The following is a 20,063-nucleotide window of genomic DNA, read 5'->3' on the forward strand; positions in this document are numbered from 1 at the left end:
GCTGCAGGCGTCATCTTGGAGCTTCAGAAAGGTCGGGTATCACCAGATCCCAGTTCTAGATCACTTGGGAGACCTTCTCATAATGTTGGGCCACTGGAACTTTCGCTGTGGGAGTCAGATGCAGTGTGGTGCAGAATTGCGGGAATCCGGGTACTGTGGGCAAGTCTTGGCTTGAGCAAATCCAGTGCTCACGGGAGACACAATCTGTAAGAAGGTTGCAGGGCAGGTCCTCCGGGCTCTGGGAGGCTCCTGGACACACCGGGTTCTTGGCTGTAGGCAGGTCGGAGGCGGACAGGCCGCGAGGGCTGGGGCCAAAGCAGTAGGTGTCTTCTTCCTAGGTCAGCACAGCTCTTCGGTCCTTCTTTCCTCCTCAAATCTGAGGAGGCAAGGTTCATGGTGTTCCCTAAATACTATTTACGGTCATTAAAAAGGGGTGTGCAGGACAGGGCCAATCGGTCCCTTCCTTGGGGTGGGTCCACCCCCTGTTATGCCACCCTCCAGATGGAGGGGACTGAGATGTGTGCTTCACCTCGCCTCCCCCACCTGAGGAGATGTCCCAATTGTGGGTACAAAGGTACAGTTTTGGGAAAGAACACATGCCCTAGGAACCAGATTGGCAGGGACTCAGGGCACATCAAGTCAGGTTTCATCAGATGTCAGACAAAAAGTGTTTGGGGGTAACCATGCAGAGGGGCACTTCCCTACACTCCCGTACATCGATACTAAATTGCACTAGTTCCCCATCATTTGTGGTCTCGTAAAATACCTATTTTGTTTGTGGTTGCCAGGCTATGTCTGGCTCCCTAAAGTATGATCAGGCTGATGCTATATCGCATTTCTTCTCCGTCCCACTTACCTCGCACCCTCAGATTATCACAAGACAGACTTAACCTCATGCGCGCTATTGGAATTTTGGCACTGTGCTGAGATTTTAAAAAACCCATGTTACATGACGAGCTGGGCTCGTCATCAGCGTGCGAGGAGGCTACACCATGACGAGCCCAGCTCGTCATGAGCGTGGAAGGGGTTAAACAGAAAGTACATGTTGACCAGACAGATACCATCCAGCAGCAATTCATCAATGCCATGATAGGCCTGGTGCCTATCTGGGGTCCCATGGCGAATAGAGTTCAGGTCCACAGATTAACCAGGGCAGTGGAAGCGGTTATCAATGAGACTGCTGGTGCCCTCAGTAACATTACTGTAGAAATGCAAGCTACCCATCTGGTTTTCCTTCAAAATCGTATGGTTTTAGACATCCTATTGGCAGAAAAGGGAGTGTTAGGCCTCAATTGGCAGCTTGTGTTTTGTACACATACCAGATAAAGCCCCCAATATAATTTGGTCATTGAAAAATTTAACCAAATTGCTCCGGAGATACATCAGGATACTGGATATTGGACTTAGTCAGGCTGGTTTAGAGAAGTACTGCTTGCATGGGGTTGGAAACTATTAGTGATGGCATCCTAAAACAATCCCACCTATAATCACGACTATGTGTGAATTGTCTTCAAATGTGTTGCACATTGTGCCTTTCAGCCGACATGCCCCTCCAGTTTCTGGTCCACAACAAAATATGCTTATGATGCAAGATGAAGAAATATAGGATTTAATGAGCATTAGCGTTACTGCCCTCACAGATTAGCCTTCTAACAAAGGCCCATTTATTTCCTTTTTTCACCTGCTCCAACCCTATATTTGAAAATATTTGGTAATGAAGTACTATCATGATATGAGGGATTATTTTGAATTCTCTACTACTGATACGATAGGTTAGTAATAGCAAGTATTGACAAAATGTTCAAGGGCAGTTTGAAGAAAAGGTTGTACGATACGAAAACTAGTTCAGGCATTTTTGTATCTCACATTTTTGTACATCGTTGTCTGTAGAGTTTTAACATTTACCCACTGACTTCTGACTTGTTCGCCATGCCCTTGGAAAGTACTGAATGGTTACTAAAACAATTACATACTGTAAATCATTTGTGCTTATCGTAAGTTGAGACAACAGAGGATGTTTCCATACAATCTGCAGTTAGTCAAGCCCTGTGAGTTTCTGGCCCATTGCTTGCCTTGAAAATGTAATGTGGTAGCCATTTTCTTTGAATGCATAATAAAGGAAATTTCCAATGGATTAGGGGTGGGGAGTGGAGTTTGCATGCAGACTTGTTTGTAATATAGTAAAAATACGAAAGGAGAATGGTTTCAAGTGTTCATTCCCTTCACGGACATCCTAATCATGTGTTGGTTTGTGCCTGCTCGAGCGTAATAAAACTGTTTTTACACCTCTGTACCTCTACTCCTTTGGATTTAAGAGGACAAGAGTGGTGTTATCCAGGGCACACGTGTACGCTTTCCACACTGGCACTACCACTTCCCTCCCCTTAGTAGATTTGCCCCCAAGTAAAATGTAAATGTAAATGTATAGGCATTTATATAGCGCACTACTTACCCGTAGGGTCCCAAGGCGCTTCGACCGCTGCGAAACCCTTCCTGGCTTCCCTGAGAGATGGTCCCTTAATGGGTATCTCCAGGGTGAGACCAGGCATCCCCGGCGGTCTGGTGGGGCCGTTAGTGAAGATGAGGCAAGCTAATGCCCAGAGTTGCCGAGTGTGATCGCTGATCAGAGTGGGCACCGAGGCGAGAGAATTATCGAGTCCGCTGACCCTGGTCAAGAAACCTGCCGCGCCGGGAATCGAACCCTGGTCCCGGGCCGTCCTCTGCTCTCGGGTCTGCCGCCTCTAACCAGTGAGCCACACTACTTCACTTCTATCCTTTTGAGAGTGCAAACCCACTTTTACTTGGAGAAGCCAAACTTGGATGCACTGAGAATGGTTCTCATAACATTTTGGCAGGCTGAGTTTCTTAATTGTGAAATGTAAGACAGAATGTTGCAACACTCAGTGTACACACACACACACATATATATGGCAAAGGAGAACTGAGGTACAGTAAAAATTAGATGAGCTGCCCAAGAATTACAAAATGTGCTCAAAGAGTGAAGTTCAGACTGCAATGGATCTTGATGACTCCTGGCAGCGTTAGGTGACTGGAATTCAAATATAATCTGTAGGTACAGTAAAATTTTATCAAAACTAGCACATGCTTAAATGTAAATTTTCCACATCAGTTCACAAGACAATTCAACAGAAAATACAGTAAGAAAAAGAGCAACAGTCCAATAAGAATGATACATCCTTAACTCAGCTATTATCAGCATAAATAAAGAGTCGACATTCAGCGCCTTCCCATGATCAGAAAATTGGCCTAAATAGAGCCCATTTATAAAAAAGATCCTCTGCATATCCTAAGCTTTTGAATAGCCAAAGATGTGGCAGAAATGGAGCCCGTTTATGTTCAGAGTCTAGATTAATCAAAAAGAAGGTATAATCTAAGTCTGAAAAGAATACAAACCTTTCCAAAAGTAATCACTCGTATCAAAGCTCTTATACAACGAAAATAGTGCCATCATTTGTCAACTCACTGCATGTCACTACATGGAATAAGTGTTTTTTTCAGGGGGGAATAGATTGCTGAACTATCCACCCCTTAGAGAAGTATATATTGAGCAAACTTCCACACCCCTGTCAAAGTCAGTTGTGAAAAGGTGCCACATATGGTGACAGATTGTGCTACACCAAGCAAACTAAACAAATCATTGCAAACAAATTTGTGTTTCTCCAATAATCCTTCCCCAAGATATGTGCCTCTCTCTAACAAAGGTCTTTCACAAAAGGATGAACATTTTTGAAATGCTTAAGAACTGGTGACGCAGTTTTACTAGTTGGGTACTTTAAAGAAGACAGCTATTTTGGGACAGGATAGGGACAGGCTGGAGGGATTCCATAATCAACAATTGTAAAGAGGACCTAGGAAAGTAAGAACTAAGGAAGGTTCTGCAAGAATTTTTAATCTAGAAGTTTGAAGACTAGAGGATGAATTTAACAAGCTCTTCTCAGAGTGAAAAAACTATGAGCAAAAAATAAACGACTAAATACAAAAGCATATTTTTATTAATCACAAGTAGCAGCTTCAAATTCTGACTTAAAATCAGTTATGAAACAGACAATTTGAAAACGGCATTTACCTCAAAAGTAAAATTCTCAACCACAATTCGAAAATCAAATATATAGCACTTATGGCATAGGTGTCGATTATTGATGAACGTCCTAGATGCATTTTGGGCCTCCCTAAAAAGCGATCCTGTTCTACTAAAAAGACCACTTTATATATGCTTCCTTTGATATCAGGTTCTGCAAATTTCACGTTAAGTAAGCTTTCCTGGGGGTGCAAATGTGCATTGTTTGGTGTAGGAGCATTCGATGCTCTGCTGCATGTGCAACAACAGAAAACATCATTGTGAGCAGTTGAAGTAATCAACTTGGAGCTATCAACTTGGAGAAAGCAAAAACGCAGAGCAGAAATTGTGTTATTTCCCTGATGCTCTCAAAGTTTAGCTCAATACACCAGCGGCCAGATTCATCAAGCTTAATTGCGCTCGCAAAGGGCCAGATTCTGAGAATCTGGCCCTTTGCGAGTGCAATTTTTGCATTTGGGATTCATCATCCCAAATGCAAAATTCGCTAATAAAGAATTCGCACATTTGCGAGGAATTGCATTTAAGGAATCTCTATTTGAGATTCCTTAAATGCAATTCATGAACCATTTTAAAATTGCGAAATCGCAATTTTGGGCCGCTATTTACCGCGTTTAAATGCATTTTTCTAAGTTGCATGTTAAACACACACATGTCCTTGTGCGCAACACCAATGTAGATTACATTTCAGGGGTGCTGCAGGGTGTCCTTTGGACACCCCTGGCACCCTTGAAATCGCATCCTTATTTGCGATTTGCAAATTGCTAATCGCAAATAAGGAATAACTCCCCATTCATTCCTATAGGCCTTTAGGCCCATAGAAATGAATGGGGAGTTATTCCTTATTTGCGATTAGCAATTTGCTAATCGCAAATAAGGAATGTGTGGGAATCGCAATTTATTTAGCGATTCCTACATGAATCCCGTTTTTGCAAGACCTTAATAGCGATTCCTTAATAATCGCTATTAGGGACTCGCAAAACGGGACTATGATGGATCTAGCTGCAAGTGCCAAGTCTATTCTCCGATACTTCGAAAAGCGGCCATAGACACGAAGGCTGACGCCACTGGTTAATGCTATCCTACAAAACTGATAACAGATCAGAAGCAGACTGTGTCAAAACAGTTAATCTGAAGCTCCTCTGCCTCTCAAACATGGACAGAGAGAGAGAAGCAAGTCCTACTTCATTCTTTAAAATTGTGCTTTTGTGCTTTGTATCCTTAAAAATCCAAAGAAAGAAGAGTTTTTCCGCCCCAGATAGTGTCTCCTGCTGAACAAGGTTGTTTTTATAATGTGAATTTCTGGCCTGTAAAGGCTGCTATTTGCTTACATGGATGATTTTAGTGGTTTTTCCGAAAGCATTGACAGACAGTTGGATGTTGACATTGAGGCAAAGTAACTTTAAAACCCTTTAATGCCCTATGGCACACGCCGAAAAGCACAGACAGGGCTGTTAATTACAGGACAGTATCTGTCACCTGCGGCTCATACATTTTAAATATATACATAGGTTATACCACTCTCCTGCTTCATGCCATAGAATCGAGATCCTAAACAGTGATAGATGCGTACGTTGCTCTACCCCCGATGCGGACTACACATATTTAGCCTGGTTATGTCCTAAGGTCTCTGCCTATTGTCTGGCTGAGAGTGAGACCATCAGCGACATTACTCTACAACGTCTCACTCCTGATCCGTTGGTGTGTCTTCTTGGTTATGTCAAGCTTGTCTCAAACGCTAACCGTAAATTCCCTGCCATGCTTCTAGTCCTTGCAAGGCGCAGAGTATCTCTCCGCTGGGGACGTAAACTGGCGCCCACAGTCATTGGTTGGCTGGACGATACTGCTCACTGTCCAATGGTTCTGAGCAAATTTTGGGACTTAATGCCTGCTGCTAGCTGACCTCCTGACATTTGGGCCCCCCTTTTCTCTTATCTCCATCGTATGCAGGCAACTGACAGCTCCTTACCCGGCTCTCCCATTGGGGACTCCTCAATCACCAATTGCGGCATTGCTATTGCATCTCCCCTACCTTCTTCACTTCCCAGCCCCCTGAACGCCACACCTTAATTTCCACATGGTATTTTGTATTATGAAAGTGCCTTCCATTAACCCATGTTGTTCTCTTCCTAGCTTCTGTCGTGAAGGAGTGATGTAACCTCAGTGACATGCACCATTATGCTATTTATTGTGTAATGCCATTTGTTTTCTGTATCTTTTGGAAAACCAATAAATAAAAAATAAATAAAAAAGGAAGCAGCTACTGTTATTTGTAAATAATGTAAATTGAAGGCATAGCTCGCATAAGCATGGTGCTGAGCTCCTGTAGTAGTAGTGCGCATTGGGTGTTCATCAGTATTAGCTGAACAACAAAAATATTAGTTCATGATTTTAATGCTTTTTGATGAGCACTCTCTTGATTTACAGGTCATAGTTTCAAACCATTGATAATAATGATGTCCTTCCAATTACAGTTAGTCACAATAAAGCACTTCCTCTTTCCTTTTCTGAGAGTGGTCGATTGCCTTTGAATGCATCATGCCAACAGGCCTGTCTGACGGATACGGAAAGCAAGCCTATCTTAGAAAGGCAAGGAGGAGAAAAGAAATTTCATATTCACGGACTAATGCTTCTCTAAATTAATGTTCCATCGCACCTTGTGCCTCAAAACACATGCATACTAGGCTCCTGTCTTGACATAAAATATAGGTTTTTCTAACTTTATGAGAACAGAAAAACTAGATTTTTTCAAAGTCATGGAGATACGTAATTTCGCATATACTTTAAGAGGTGCTATTCCTTGAATGCTGGAGATTGGATTATGGATTAAGGGAAACTTAAAACCCTGCAAGGATTTGAAGTTTAGACAAAATGACAAAACAGGTAATCAAATGTAGATTAAAATAAAATCTTTAGTTATTTTTATAAAGGACGTTAGCCACTTTGCCTATTTCTCTGCATGCGCATGCCTCTGCAGTTGTGGATTTGCCCATGAAGGTCATTAGCAGCACTATACATGATCAGACCATGCCCATACATGAGAGTGGTGGCGTTTAGGACATTGGGTTTTTCCCTGAGGTTTGGGCAACTAGTAAAAGGTGCAAGAATCAGTGAGACATTCTAATTAAGTCTGTGAGAGGGCAAGGAGTTTTAAAAAGACAGTCTCTGCAAAATGCATCATCATATGAATGCAGGTCATTTGATGCTTTGCTTTCAGCATATCACTTATGTCAAATGTTTCCTAAAATTCTAAACAGTATTGAAAGTAAATAATGCAGAATCAAACTGAAAATAAGATTGAGTTTTATTGAACGGCAATAACGTTAATATAACATTCCAGAATTAATTAAAAATAAACCAGGTGGGGGGAGGAGCTTCGCGGACAAGCAAGATGGCCACGTAAGCTCGGAGCTCCGCAGACCCTCCGGCCCTCCGCAATAATCCTGCCTGAAATCCTGATCCACGTAGGTGGATACTGAATGCTGACGGGTCACTGATGCGGGAACTGCCTCCCGCGTTCGAATCGGAGGTTCCTACGCTGAGCTACGTCGTGTGCTGCCCCTTGCCAAGGAAGCGCCATTGTCTCCTCGGTCTCCGCCACTCCGCTGGCTTGGGATGCGTAGTGCTGGGTGGTGATCCCCACTTGCGGAATTTCTTATACCACTGTGCCATCTATCACTGGACTTTGTTGCACCACTGCTCTACAACCTCGGCACGGTGCACCTTGGGCTCGGAGCTGTGTGTGGTGGCCCCACGGTCTCATCGGACCCAACATGGCGGGCAAGGGCGACCCGGACAAGACAGTGAACAAAGGAGTTCGAGGCAAGTCCCAAGTGCAACAGAACAGGATTGATCGATATGCTCAACTCCGCATATCGCCGGCACCGGGAGCCTCTGCTAAGGACATCTCCACATCGGGCTCGCCGGATGGATCCGAGCCCACCCTCAGTGATGTTATGGGGGCCATCTCGGGCATCCGAGCAGAAATGCAGAAACAGCATGAGGTTCTGACCCACAAGGTGGACACACTGGCGGTGGATCTCACTCTCATCAGAGCCGATCTGGGTAAAACCAACGATCGGGTGAAATCACTGGACTTGAAAGCCTCGAGCCTCACCACCGACGTCTCGGACCTGCAAACCGAGGTCCGGACCCTACGACTCGCCTCTGACCAAGTCTTCATGAGACTGGATGAATATGAAGGTCGTGCCAGGCGACAGAATGTCCGCATCATTGGCGTTCCGGAAGGGTCGGAGGATGCATCTGCGGACCTGTTCGTTGAGGACCTGATTCAGAACCATCTTACTCCCCCCGGGTTAAGCAAATTCTTCTCGGTGGAGCGAGCGCACCGGGTGCCAGGTGGCCCGCAAAAGACTGGCGCGGCACCTCGACCCATCATTGCTAGGTTCCTCAACTTCAGGGACCGGGACGCAATTCTGCAGGCGTCCAGGAGGCATGGTCCGCTACAGTACCAGAACTCAGAGGTGAATTTCTACCCTGACTTTACCAGAGCGGTGCAGAGACAGCGCCAGAGCTATGGGGGAGTGAAACGGCGACTGAGGGACATGGGACTCAAGTACTCGATGATGTTCCCGGCCAAGTTGCGGGTCGAGCACGACGGCCGTGCAATGTTTTTTGACTTTCCGGACAATGTTAGCGAATGGCTCGACACCCTACCACAGCGAAGCGACGACCGGGAGAACAGCGAAGGGGGCGTGGCTGGTGGCGCAGATTTGTGAGGACTGGCTCTATCAAGTGGACACTGGCGGTTGGTGGTCCTGCTATATGTGACACTCGTCTCCTTTATTCAGTGTAATAGCAATTTGAGATCCTGTCGTTTCATGGAGGGCGGCGGGGGGGGTGTCCGCGGGGAATCCTTACTCCTCTTGGGGCTTTCTGTAGACTAGTTAATGGGGCGACAGGCACACTGCTGGTTGGGGGGGCTTTTTAGTCTGCTGCAGGGGTGCAGGGTGGGGGGTGTTTTGGGACAAGTTCGAATGTCTTAAGAGTGTTTTTGTTTTCTTTCTTTCGGCAATGGGTGATGTATATTGTTGTACTTTCGATTCTGCAGGGGTCTCTCGGGCCGGGTGGGGGAGGGTGCCACGATGATGGGGGGTAAGAAATTAAAAGTTATCAGTTGGAATGTCAACGGGTTGGGTGACCGAATCAAACGGGGAATTGTGCTTCAAATGCTCAAGCGTCACATGCCTGATGTGGTTTTTCTGCAGGAAACTCATTTGATTGGGAACTCATGCAAAGCGCTCAGTCGCAAAGGGTACAAGATGGTGGCACACTCTGGGTTCACTTCAGGCTCTCGGGGGGCGGGCGTTCTTGTCCGGGCTTCCCTGCCGCTGGAGATTGACGTCACTACGATAGATGAGAGGACGTTACGCAGCGGTGGCTGGGCGGTGGGAGGGGAGGACCCTCATCCTACTTTCAGTTTACGTCCCGCCTGGTCTACAGACTAGCACGTTCCAGGACCTTGGTGGCGCCATTTTAGCTCTGCCTGATGGCTTACTTATTGTTGGGAGTGACTTCAATTCTGTCTGTTCTGGCACTCTGGACCGACAACCATCTAGAGATCTTCGCCAATCACAACTATGGCTGCCCTCATTTATAGACTCAATGGGCCTTGTTGATAGTTGGAGACTCTTACACCCTACGCTGCGTCATTACTCCTTCCTGTCCAGCGCGCATGGTAGCTTGTCCCGAATAGACTATATCCTTACCTTGGCAGCTCACGCTTCGGCCGTGTCTGAGGCTCGTTTTCTGGCGCGTGGAGTTTGACCACTCACCGCTCCTGGTCTCCTTTGATTTCGATATTGCTTTGTCGGTGCGACCGGCAACGGTCAACCCCTGGTACTTTCGTAACCCAAAGACCCGTGCTCTACTAGCCAAGGCGATAGACCGATACTTCTCCGAGAACGAGGGTTCGGTCGGGTCGGCCGCGACTCTGTGGGAGGCTTTCAAGACCGTCCTGAGGGGCGAGGCATTTGCTTTGATAGCGGAGGCCCGTCGGAGCAGAGACGCCGATCTCCTCTGTATCGAGGAGGAGATCTTGAACCTCGACGCCCAACTGGACCCTGACCCTAACCCAGACCTCCTCCATGCGCTTTCTCTAAAGCAACTGGAGTACCGCGATCTCGCTACGAATGCCGCCCAGACCCTGGCTAGGGAACAGCAGGGCCGCATTTATGACGTGGGAGACAAGGCTGGCAAACTGTTGGCCTGGTTGGATAGGAGGGAGCTGGCCAGTCGGGTAGTACCTGAGATCATGGGCGCGGATGGCAACCCGGTCACCGACCCCTCCGCCATCGCCGAGTCGTTTGCCGACTATTTCAGGGGTGTTTACACCTCCTCCTCTGACTGCACAGAGGCCGACGCAGCAGAACTTCTCTCGACCGTGGATCTTCCCTGTCTTACAGAGGAGGACCGAGATGATTTGGACAGGGACATCACTTCTGATGAGATTGTCCTTGCGATCCGCTCCTTGAGATCTGGCAAGGCACCGGGTCCCAATGGAATTCCGGCTGAGCTCTATAAGATACGGCCCGATGTGGTCTCCCCGCGTCTTCGTGCTATGTTCCTGGAGGCGAGGGACGCCGGCGTTCTCCCACTCGATCAGAGGGTGGCCACTATCGTGGTCATTCACAAGGACGGTAAACCAAGGGACGTGTGTCATACCGGCCTATTTCCCTACTGAACACCGAACCAAAGGTCCTCGCCAAATTGCTGGCTAACCGACTGGTTGGGATTATTGGCGACCTGGTGCATCCGGACCAGTCGGGCTTTATTCCGCACCGTAACACTGCCCTCAATCTGAGACGACTTCACGGCGCCCTGGCTAGGGCGCATACTCTCACGGAGCCAGCCGTGCTGGCGTCTCTAGATGCCACCATGGCGTTTGACTCCATTGAGTGGAATTATCTCTGGGCGGTGTTAGCTAAGTTCGGTTTTGGCCCAGTCTTCCTCAGCTGGGTGAAGCTCCTATATGCCAGCCCAATGGCTAATGTATCTGTGAATGGTCGCCTGTCGACGACCTTTGTCCTCCACAGGGGTACCAGACAGGGCTGTCCCCTGTCGCCTCTACTATTCGCCCTGGCTCTCGAGCCCTTGGCGGCCACTCTGCGCTGCCACCCCGACCTCCATGGTATCACCTGGGCACCGGACTTTGAGGACCGTATCTCCCTTTATGCGGACGACGTCCTTCTATACCTGACGTCCCCATACCAGTCACTCATCGTCGCCTGCGACGTGCTTGAACACTTTGGGAGATACTCTGGCCTGATTATCAATTGGGCCAAGTCCTCCCTGTACGTATTGAAAGGGGACACGCCGCGCCTTCCTAGGGGCTGCAACATCCAGGTGGCCACACAGGGCTTCAAGTACCTGGGGATCTACATCTCTGGGAACCCGAAGGTTCGATACGACCAGAACCTGCTCCCTCCACTGCAACGCCTTCGACGCGACGTGGAGGGTTGGCGTAAGCTCCCGCTCTCCCTGCTTGGCCGAGCGGCCCTGTTTAAAATGATGTCCTTACCCAGATTCCTGTATGTCCTACAAAACACCCAAGACCCGGTACCGGCCCGATACTTCCGAGAAGTTGAGAGTCTTCAGCGGGCCCTGCTCTGGGATGGCCGACCTCGGGTGGCGATTACGAAGCTTACGCTCCCGTGGTATGACGGGGGCATAGCACTGCCGGATGTACGCAGATACTATTGGGCCTCCCAGCTCGCGGCACTCAATCACGGGTTTTATGGGCCGGTAAATAGCCCCGGTTACGCCATGGACAGGTGGCTTATGAGTGGAGGTAATTATTACCGCGCCCTTTACTCCAGATCTCTGGATCGGTGTATGTCCGGTCCCACTAAGACGGCAGTCTCTATTTGGCGTTCGATCACCAGGGTGCAGGGATGGCAGGGCAGATTGACCGGTTTCACTCCCCTCTATGAATCCGATATGTTGGGCAGGCTATGGCACACCAAGGGCTTTGACAAATGGGACCTTATTGGCATCACCAGGGTGGAGGATGTGATTTCCAAGGGGACTATTAAGACCTTCCCCCAGCTACAGGCTGAGTACCAGCTGGGCGACTCGGAGTTCTTTCGATATGCGCAGCTGAGGCACGCCCTGCTCTCTGCTATGACCCCTGGGGAAGACATCCCGGAAAGCTCACCGCTGGAGGACAGAGTGTTGGATGGCCATATGCCGGATAGTGCAATCTCGCTGTCCTATAAAAAATTAATTAATGTTCGCACTGACCTTCTCCTTGGGCTACGAGACCAGTGGGTGGCGGATGGCCTGGAGATCGATGAGGAAGACTGGCAGAGTGCAGTGTCTTCCCCTAAGGAGGTTGCCATCTCATCCCGGCTTCGTTTGGTCCAATTTAAAATCCTGCACAGGGTGTACGTTACTGGCCCCCGCTTAATACATATGGGCTACTCGCCCGACGGCCTATGTCGTCGAGGCTGTGGTGCCCTCGCCACCTTCTTGCACATCCTCTGGGAATGTCCTGCCATAGCGTCCTACTGGAGGAGGATTCACAGGGTCATGAGTGAAGTGTCGGGCGTGGGGATTGTGGCGGAAGCCCGTAGGTGCCTCCTTAATATCTGGGAGCCGACGGATCACAACACAGCCCAAACTCAGTGGGTGACCCTAGGCAATATGGTGGCCAAGAGAGACATCGCTCAAAAGTGGGGGGCCAGTACGGCACCCTTGGTGGTGCAGTGGAAGGCCAATATGGACTGGTGTATGCTCCAGGAGAAGACTGTCTATGTTGCCAGGGGTAAACCCAACAAATGGAACAGGGTGTGGGGTGCCTGGAACTCTTACCGGGGTGATGTGTGTCTACCGCCTGAGCCTGCCTCACTGGATGAGCACCTGTCACTGTGACCTAGGACACCAACTGTATACAATACCTGAGTACTCCTGTCTTTCTCCTCCCCCCTCCTACCATCCTTTATTCTCCAGTGTTTCTGAAATGATGGTCTCTTTCTCCTCCTGGCCTTATACTCCTTGCTGTATTCTCCTCCCATTGCCACTTCTTAGCGCCGTTTGGCGTTTCTTCATTGTTATAAATATAAAATAAACCTGTAATTTCCTGCTGTACCTGAACTGCACTATTATGCTCTGTTTATTATGCTGCCTTGCCTCCGGGATGTCAGGCTGAATAGCTGTGTGCTTTCGTGAAATAAAGGTTTTAAAAAATTTAAATAAATAAACAAGGTGGCATGTTGCAAGGTTTGGAGCCCCCCCCGTCCCACAAAAAATAATTATAAAATAAAAATATATAAATTAAAAATGTTTGTCTATATCTTGTTATGCAAAATGTCTTAACGTATTACTGGTTTCACCTTTTATTTTTCTTGTGATTTATTTTGTCCAAGCATGTAGCAACAGACTATTTCATATGAATAGATTTTTTCTTAACAAGAAAATGAGAACAAGAAGCAGTTATGGTTGCATTAACTCATTAGTTTACTTATTGTGCAGAGCGACATTATTCTATATCTAGGGGCCCCATAACAGTAATGAGACTTACAAAAGGTTCCATGAAGTACTTAAGCAGGGAATCCAAGGAGAAACCCCATGCCAGACAACAGTAACCACCTGAATACGCCTAATCCGGACAAGTAGAGGTTTGCTGGCCTACAAAGAAAAAAAGATGATCACCCAACAGGCTAATGTTACTTAACCGCATCGCTGCTGCGGCGATTTTTGCGCTACGCGGCTTTTTTCATTTTTCCACGTTACATGACTAGCTCAGCTCGTCATCAGCACACGCCACCCGTGGCTGATGACGAGCTGAGCTCGTCATCAGCATCGAAGGGGTTAAAGGGTAATTGGGAGTGTGACAGGGTCAATGTCCCGTTGTAATTTGAAAAGGGCCTCAGCAAGACTTTCCACAAGATTTAGTGGACATCTGCATAAAAATGCGACTGCTAGTTGACCACTACAGAGTACAATGCTCTCTTGGGTTTTACATCATTTCATTTGGGTTCCATAGAGTTCTATTTCATGCTGCAAACTCTTTGAATTCAATACAACATGAGAAAAATGTGCAAGTACACAATGTGTTTGCTTGCTACAATGAACTGGGTTTATCAGTTTTTCATTCTGCCAAAGTGGATAAAAGGATTATCGTGCAGTTGAGCAGCAGAACGTGTTCTATTAACAGTGCTCTTACTGAAAGTTGCAACAAATGGTTCACATTAATATACCCAATAGAAACCATAACAAAACAAATCGGGTTTAGAAAAGCATAGCTATATGTGTTTGCAGAATATTAATATGAATGAAGTGTTCACCAAATTGGCTAGCAAATAAATCAATCTCTAAAAGTAAAGTATCATTTAGTATTTTAGACCCAGGGCCCACAACCCCAGTCCGCACACGTGGTGCGTGTCAGAGGGAGCCGCCCTACTTTTTTTTTTTTTTTTTTTTAATAAGGTGGTTGCCCCAGCCCCCACCCGGGGTATCCCGACTGAAGGTGTCATTGGGTGCCCTTCTTGATTTTAGCAGACTGTTGGGGGAAGACCGGAGAGTCCACAGGGTCCTCTTCTCTTGTAGGATCTGGGGACTCTTTTCATAGGCGAGTGCCCACCAGGGGCACCCACACTACAGGGCTCATTGGGGTGGGTGCTGGTGGAAGCCAGCACCTTTCCTTTGCTTCTGCTAGATGGGAGCAGTATTTTGTAACTGCCCCCGCAGGGCGGGACAAAGTTGAGTTTCCTACACAAGAGTGTGTGGACAGAGAACCACATTGTCCTAGAGGTAGTTTCCCGGCACACTGAAGTATTGCATGCCCCCTCCTGTATAATTTATATTTGGCCCCTGGGATAGAGCCTCCAGGGCCCAAGAGTGGCCGCCACTCATGCTGCCCCCACACCCCCAAATACTTACAAGAAATTACCCCCAGGTCTTGACTAACAGTGTAATAATAAGAATATTAAAAATTATATATATATATATATATATATATATATATATATATATATATATATTCCAGAAGATGCTCAGTCAGAATGCCAGAGGCCCCGGGGGAGGTGGCGTGCGCTCCGGTCGAGCAAGCTGGAAATTTAATATTCTCCAAACAACAGCATATGCACGCTCTCAGCAGCCGCCACAAAAACGCCAGACAGGAACAATCTAAACACCCTTGGATTGTTCCTGTCTGGCGTTTTTGTGGCGGCTGCTGAGAGCGTGCATATGCTGTTTGGAGAATATATCACCACACCATACCACACATGCCAGCCTACGCTTTTTTTTGTGCCACAGTCCAGCAGGACTAAAAAACTTTTTTTTTTTTTACAATTTAGGCGCAGAGGTTTCCTCTGGAGGAAGGGTATCCCAGTTCTCATATTTTTAGGAAAGGGGATTGTGGCCAGCCAATCAGAGCATTCGCTCCCGTGGAAGCACGGTGGCTCAAGGGCAAATAACCCCTCTAAGCGTTGACTTGGCGGGACTCCCTCGAACCAAAGCACCCAGATATATAAATATTTTTGTACCTTAATTTCTCAAAAACTACTGAATGGATTTACACCAAATCACATTAGGCACACTTTCTGGATCAAGATCTAGCTTCTTGTCAAATTTGGAGTAACTCCATTCAGCTGTTTTGGCAATGGTACAAAATACAAAAAAAACAACAAAAAAAGTTGTCTACACAAAATGCATGGGTATTTTATATTTTGGCGACCCCATTTTCCCTGGTTCCCACATTACAGATCATCCTGAAACTTTCCACCAATAAACTAGGCAAAAAAGAGCACTTTTGTAAAGTTTCGTCAAATGCTGCCAAAGTTAGTAAGTTGCAAACCAAAAAAGACATTTAGTATGGAAACGCAGAACTAACTATATCTACCCAGTGGCAACTGCCACTAACCCACACACGTTATATGGGTGCAGGCGCATGGACACAGTGTTCAGATCATAGTACCTCACTGTTCTTTAGAGTCTGCTCCAGCGCAAGGACTTCTGACCGGTTACTGGTGTCCTTGGAGTTATTTTCAGCAGGGCTAAGTGAATGAAGTTCAGTTGTAATTTCAAGTCTGACAGCAGAAGTGTTGTCCACATTTCAAAACTGGGCCCAAATCAGTTTGAGGAAAACCAGAGGCAAGTGTATGTAGTGTTAAATAATTCTAAGCAAGTCATACTTACAAAATTAATAAAATGACTAAAAGGGAAAGTATTTTCCAATTAATAAAAAAGTTAAAATACATTGGAAATGGATGGCTTAAGATTTGATACTTATTTTGATTTTGTTAAATTATCCTGCACATTATTTATGTCAGATGCTCTTTTGATTCAGTACTATAAACCTTCAAGTAAAAATATTTTTGTGTCACTTTCTGCAGCAATTTATTTAATTTATCTTTGTGTCTTGTTTTTTCTCCCTTGAGTATGACAGAAGCAGTTGTGGGCTACATTTGAAAAGCAGGGGCCACTGAACAAAATTAGAAATCGTTTACAATGACATTTCCGATGCAAGAGTCCTCTTGAAGAGGTCATGTTGTCCCCGGCGAAAATAGAGTGGAAAGTATTGCAAAGGGCTGTGCTATAAACATCGTACAAACATCAGTTGGACAATAAATAGTATAATAATTGTGTACTTATAACAGTGTAAGTTACGGTGCTTTAGTTTGAGTTATAAAAATGGTTGCTAAAACGTATGCACACTATTTCTTTCCTTAATCAGAACTTTGGTTTCGGTTAAAGATAGATTGAGGAGTAGCTTGGTGATACACCACCATCTCAGAAGAGTTCCTTCGGGATTGCTATTCAGCTGTTAAAAGGCACACTAAAAGCTCTTGAGCAGGGGCCAATCCCATAAAATGTGTTCCTATCATCCAACTTTTGAGCTCTTGCGGTTGCATAAATTACTAATTCCTGAATTCATCCTATAGGATCCAAAAGGTAATTGAATGATCTCAACATAAAATGTTAAGCAAACATGAACACAAGTACAGCGCAATGAACAAGGAAAACATACAACAAAAATCACTATCGCTGAGTAAATGCAAGACTAAAGGGAGGAATATAACAGGTAGTAGCTCATTCTGTAATTTAGGGTCTTAAAAACACAATTTAACACAAGACAGGCCAAGAGGGACCAAGCCTATTCAGGAGATCTTTACCCACAGAACAAAGGTTCCTAAATGACAGATCCAGACTGAGCCAATCCATTAGAACTATAGGGGCAAAAGAGGACGAATACATTTCTGATACTCAATAACAGAATTTGAAATCAAATACAATAAGCAGCCAGTGGAAACAAAGTAGATCAGGAGTAACATGAAGTGTGTAGTTAAATGCAAATAAGAAGCAAACAAATAAGTAGAGAATTGGAAGAATAGCATAATGAGGAAGGCAAACATTGAAGGATGAGCAAGAATCTGGTGATGTAGGATAAGAGATTGAATAATAAAATGTTCAACAGAGAAGGGAAGAAAGAATCAAACCTCCTTGTTATGCAACTGGAACAAACATGCGAAAAGGGCTCGATGGAAACTCAGGTAAGGGCTGGCGGTACCGGGAAAGGAGGGAGTGAGGGAGGGGTCGGGTAGGGCATTTGTGAACTTTGCCACAGCTTTTAACATCTTTGATTTGGTCAGGATGTCTGTATATGTGTTACAACTGTGCACTCAGAAAAAAACTGCTGCGTCTGAAATAGCTGTATCAAAAAATAAAGGACTGAAGAGCAGTCTCCTGCTATGTAACAGAATTCACGGTTTTACAGTACATATTTAACATTGGTCTGTATTTATCCATATTTGATTTTAGTCCATAGTAATTAGTATTTATCCTATTTATTTTGAATTGCGAATAAATGAAGTTAGAAATTGTATATTTCCACATTAAACCAAAAAATATGTGCTCCTACTTGGATGCCTGTCTTTTAACACAAAAATTAGCCAGATATAGTCAAACAATACACCTATATGAAAAGGTGAGCATTCTACAACAAATTTGTCACAATCTGCATTGCTTTAGGGAAATCTCAAACAGTTTTTTCTAAACTCCCAATATTGTCAATCTGCTCAACTGTTAGCCTGTAATTCATCAATGACAGCAATTTACGCGTTTTTTGTGTGTGTTTGTTTTGGTTTTTTTTTGCAGAGTTTTATATAGCGCGAACTTGACCCGAACCGAATCGGGTATCACAGCGCTTTACATTGCACCAGTTACATTGTTCAAAAGATGTACAGTGTTCTTTTTTTTTACCGCTTTTAAAAATAAATACAGAAAGGAAACATTTTCTGTCTGTATTTATTGGTAAAAACTTAAAACTGGGAGTCCTAATAATAATGCAGGTCTTATACCTCATGTGTGCGAGAACATTTCCTCTGTGACCAAACACAAGCGGCACATCAAGCGTCTCCAGCAGATTACTTTGGCTCTGGTTGGGATTTGGTTATTATTACAGGCAAGTATTAAGTAGACAGTAATTTTATTGCTTTGCTTTGGTCCGGGGAAGAGGGAAATTTACTATAGAGGCTAAATATGTTTTAGTCTACTGGCATATAAGTAAAACTTAACCAGGATTAGGTCAACACATATGAAAAACTCATGTTGTACGAAGCAGAAAGCTAGAGTGAAGATGTCCAGGGTAAGTGTAAAAATGAAAGAATACTATACGAAAAGATGGATAGCAAAATATTCTGTACTGATATGGGATATTAGAGGTCTGAAAACAGGCGACAAGAGAGTCAAGCTATTCACATCTGTATGGTGCAGAAGGACCCATATTGCTATACTCCAAGAAACACACATTACAATTAGAACAAGCATTTACAATGTAATAGGTCTCGCAGAATTAAAGTTTGAGTTACTGGCATTGTAAATGACAATGCTTTGCATTAAAACAAAATTTACATTTGCAATTGGTATATAAACATTGTTTGTGAATGGTTAGCTGTTGCTTATGCTAACCAAAATTGGCAGTAATATAGAGTGCTAGTCTTGCTTGTTATAAGCATGCTGATTTAAAGTGCTCTGATACCTGCGGGTAAAGTTTGCGCTATATAAAAGTGAAAACTAATAAATAAACAAAAAAGCCTACCTGTACCAAGTCCGTTCTTATTCTGTGATGCCATATATCTTTGGGTCCCTGTATTTATTAACTGCATCCAGCTGTGGGAAACCTTCATGGCAGGAACAACGTGTTGCGGGGCAGACACGGGCAATGTAGCCACTGTCCTGTGGCTGCACCGCGGGGTAACAGTGTAGGGGCAGGAAGGCAGGCAGTTGGTAGTGCTGTGCCATAGCAGTGTAGTTCTCGGTGTATACGGGGTATGGGGGTTGCTATTGGCTGACAAGAAGTGGGGAAGAGGTGCCGGTTCGGTATGCCTGCTTCCTGATCTTGGGCAGGCGACAGTTAAAAAAAAACATGATATCGGAGTCACTGGAATTAGCCAGCAAAAGAGGACCAAACTAGGGAGCAGGTTTCGTAATCGTATTATTTAGCCTTTGTGGCATTTTTAACACTAATACAGTTTGAACATGTTCACCTCATCATTACCAGTCCAACACAGGCATACAGCAATCAATTAAACTAAAAAACAATTTGCTTTCGTAAAGACCTGCCATTGTGTAGTAGCACGAGTTTTAACCAAAATGTCATGTTTTAGCTAAAAACGATGTTGAAGTCCGCAAACCATGCATTCAACTGAATCATATGGCATTAAGAGTAAATTCATAATTATGCTGTTAACGCTGCAGCCTTAAAAACGTCAGTGGTCTGGGCAATAAACCACACAGGAACACCAACGACTGTTGCAGATTGTCTTCCACTTGCTAACCACTCTCATGGCTAGTCATAGAATGGGTTTTCATCTGCATGACTCTTCCTCATGTATCAGCGCCAAAAGAGCACACCAAGCTCCCCAGCAGCGATTCGAGACAACCATTAGACAGTGTGGAAGCAATGGCCAGTCACTTGCCAGTAATGCACACATTTTAGCATTTG

General features: G+C 45.3%; 1 protein-coding gene across 7 annotated transcripts in view; it reads right to left on the reverse strand.

Annotated features, from left to right (window-relative positions):
- TLK1 (tousled like kinase 1) overlaps positions 1-20,063 on the reverse strand; it is an 877,117-nt gene that overhangs the window by 681,678 nt on the left and 175,376 nt on the right. Inside the window, exon 1 of one of the 7 annotated variants that reach the window (XM_086956112.1) lies at positions 19,158-19,224. The exons of the other annotated variants lie outside the window; for them this stretch is intronic. Within the exon in view, the coding sequence (XP_086812238.1) occupies positions 19,158-19,224 (67 nt within the window). Of the gene's footprint in view, positions 1-19,157; positions 19,225-20,063 lie in introns of those variants that run through there. 7 annotated transcript variants of the gene reach the window in all.

This window comes from Lissotriton vulgaris, chromosome 2_1 (genome assembly GCF_964263255.1).
Source record: "Lissotriton vulgaris chromosome 2_1, aLisVul1.2, whole genome shotgun sequence".
In the NCBI taxonomy this organism is placed as follows: Eukaryota; Metazoa; Chordata; class Amphibia; order Caudata; family Salamandridae; genus Lissotriton; species Lissotriton vulgaris.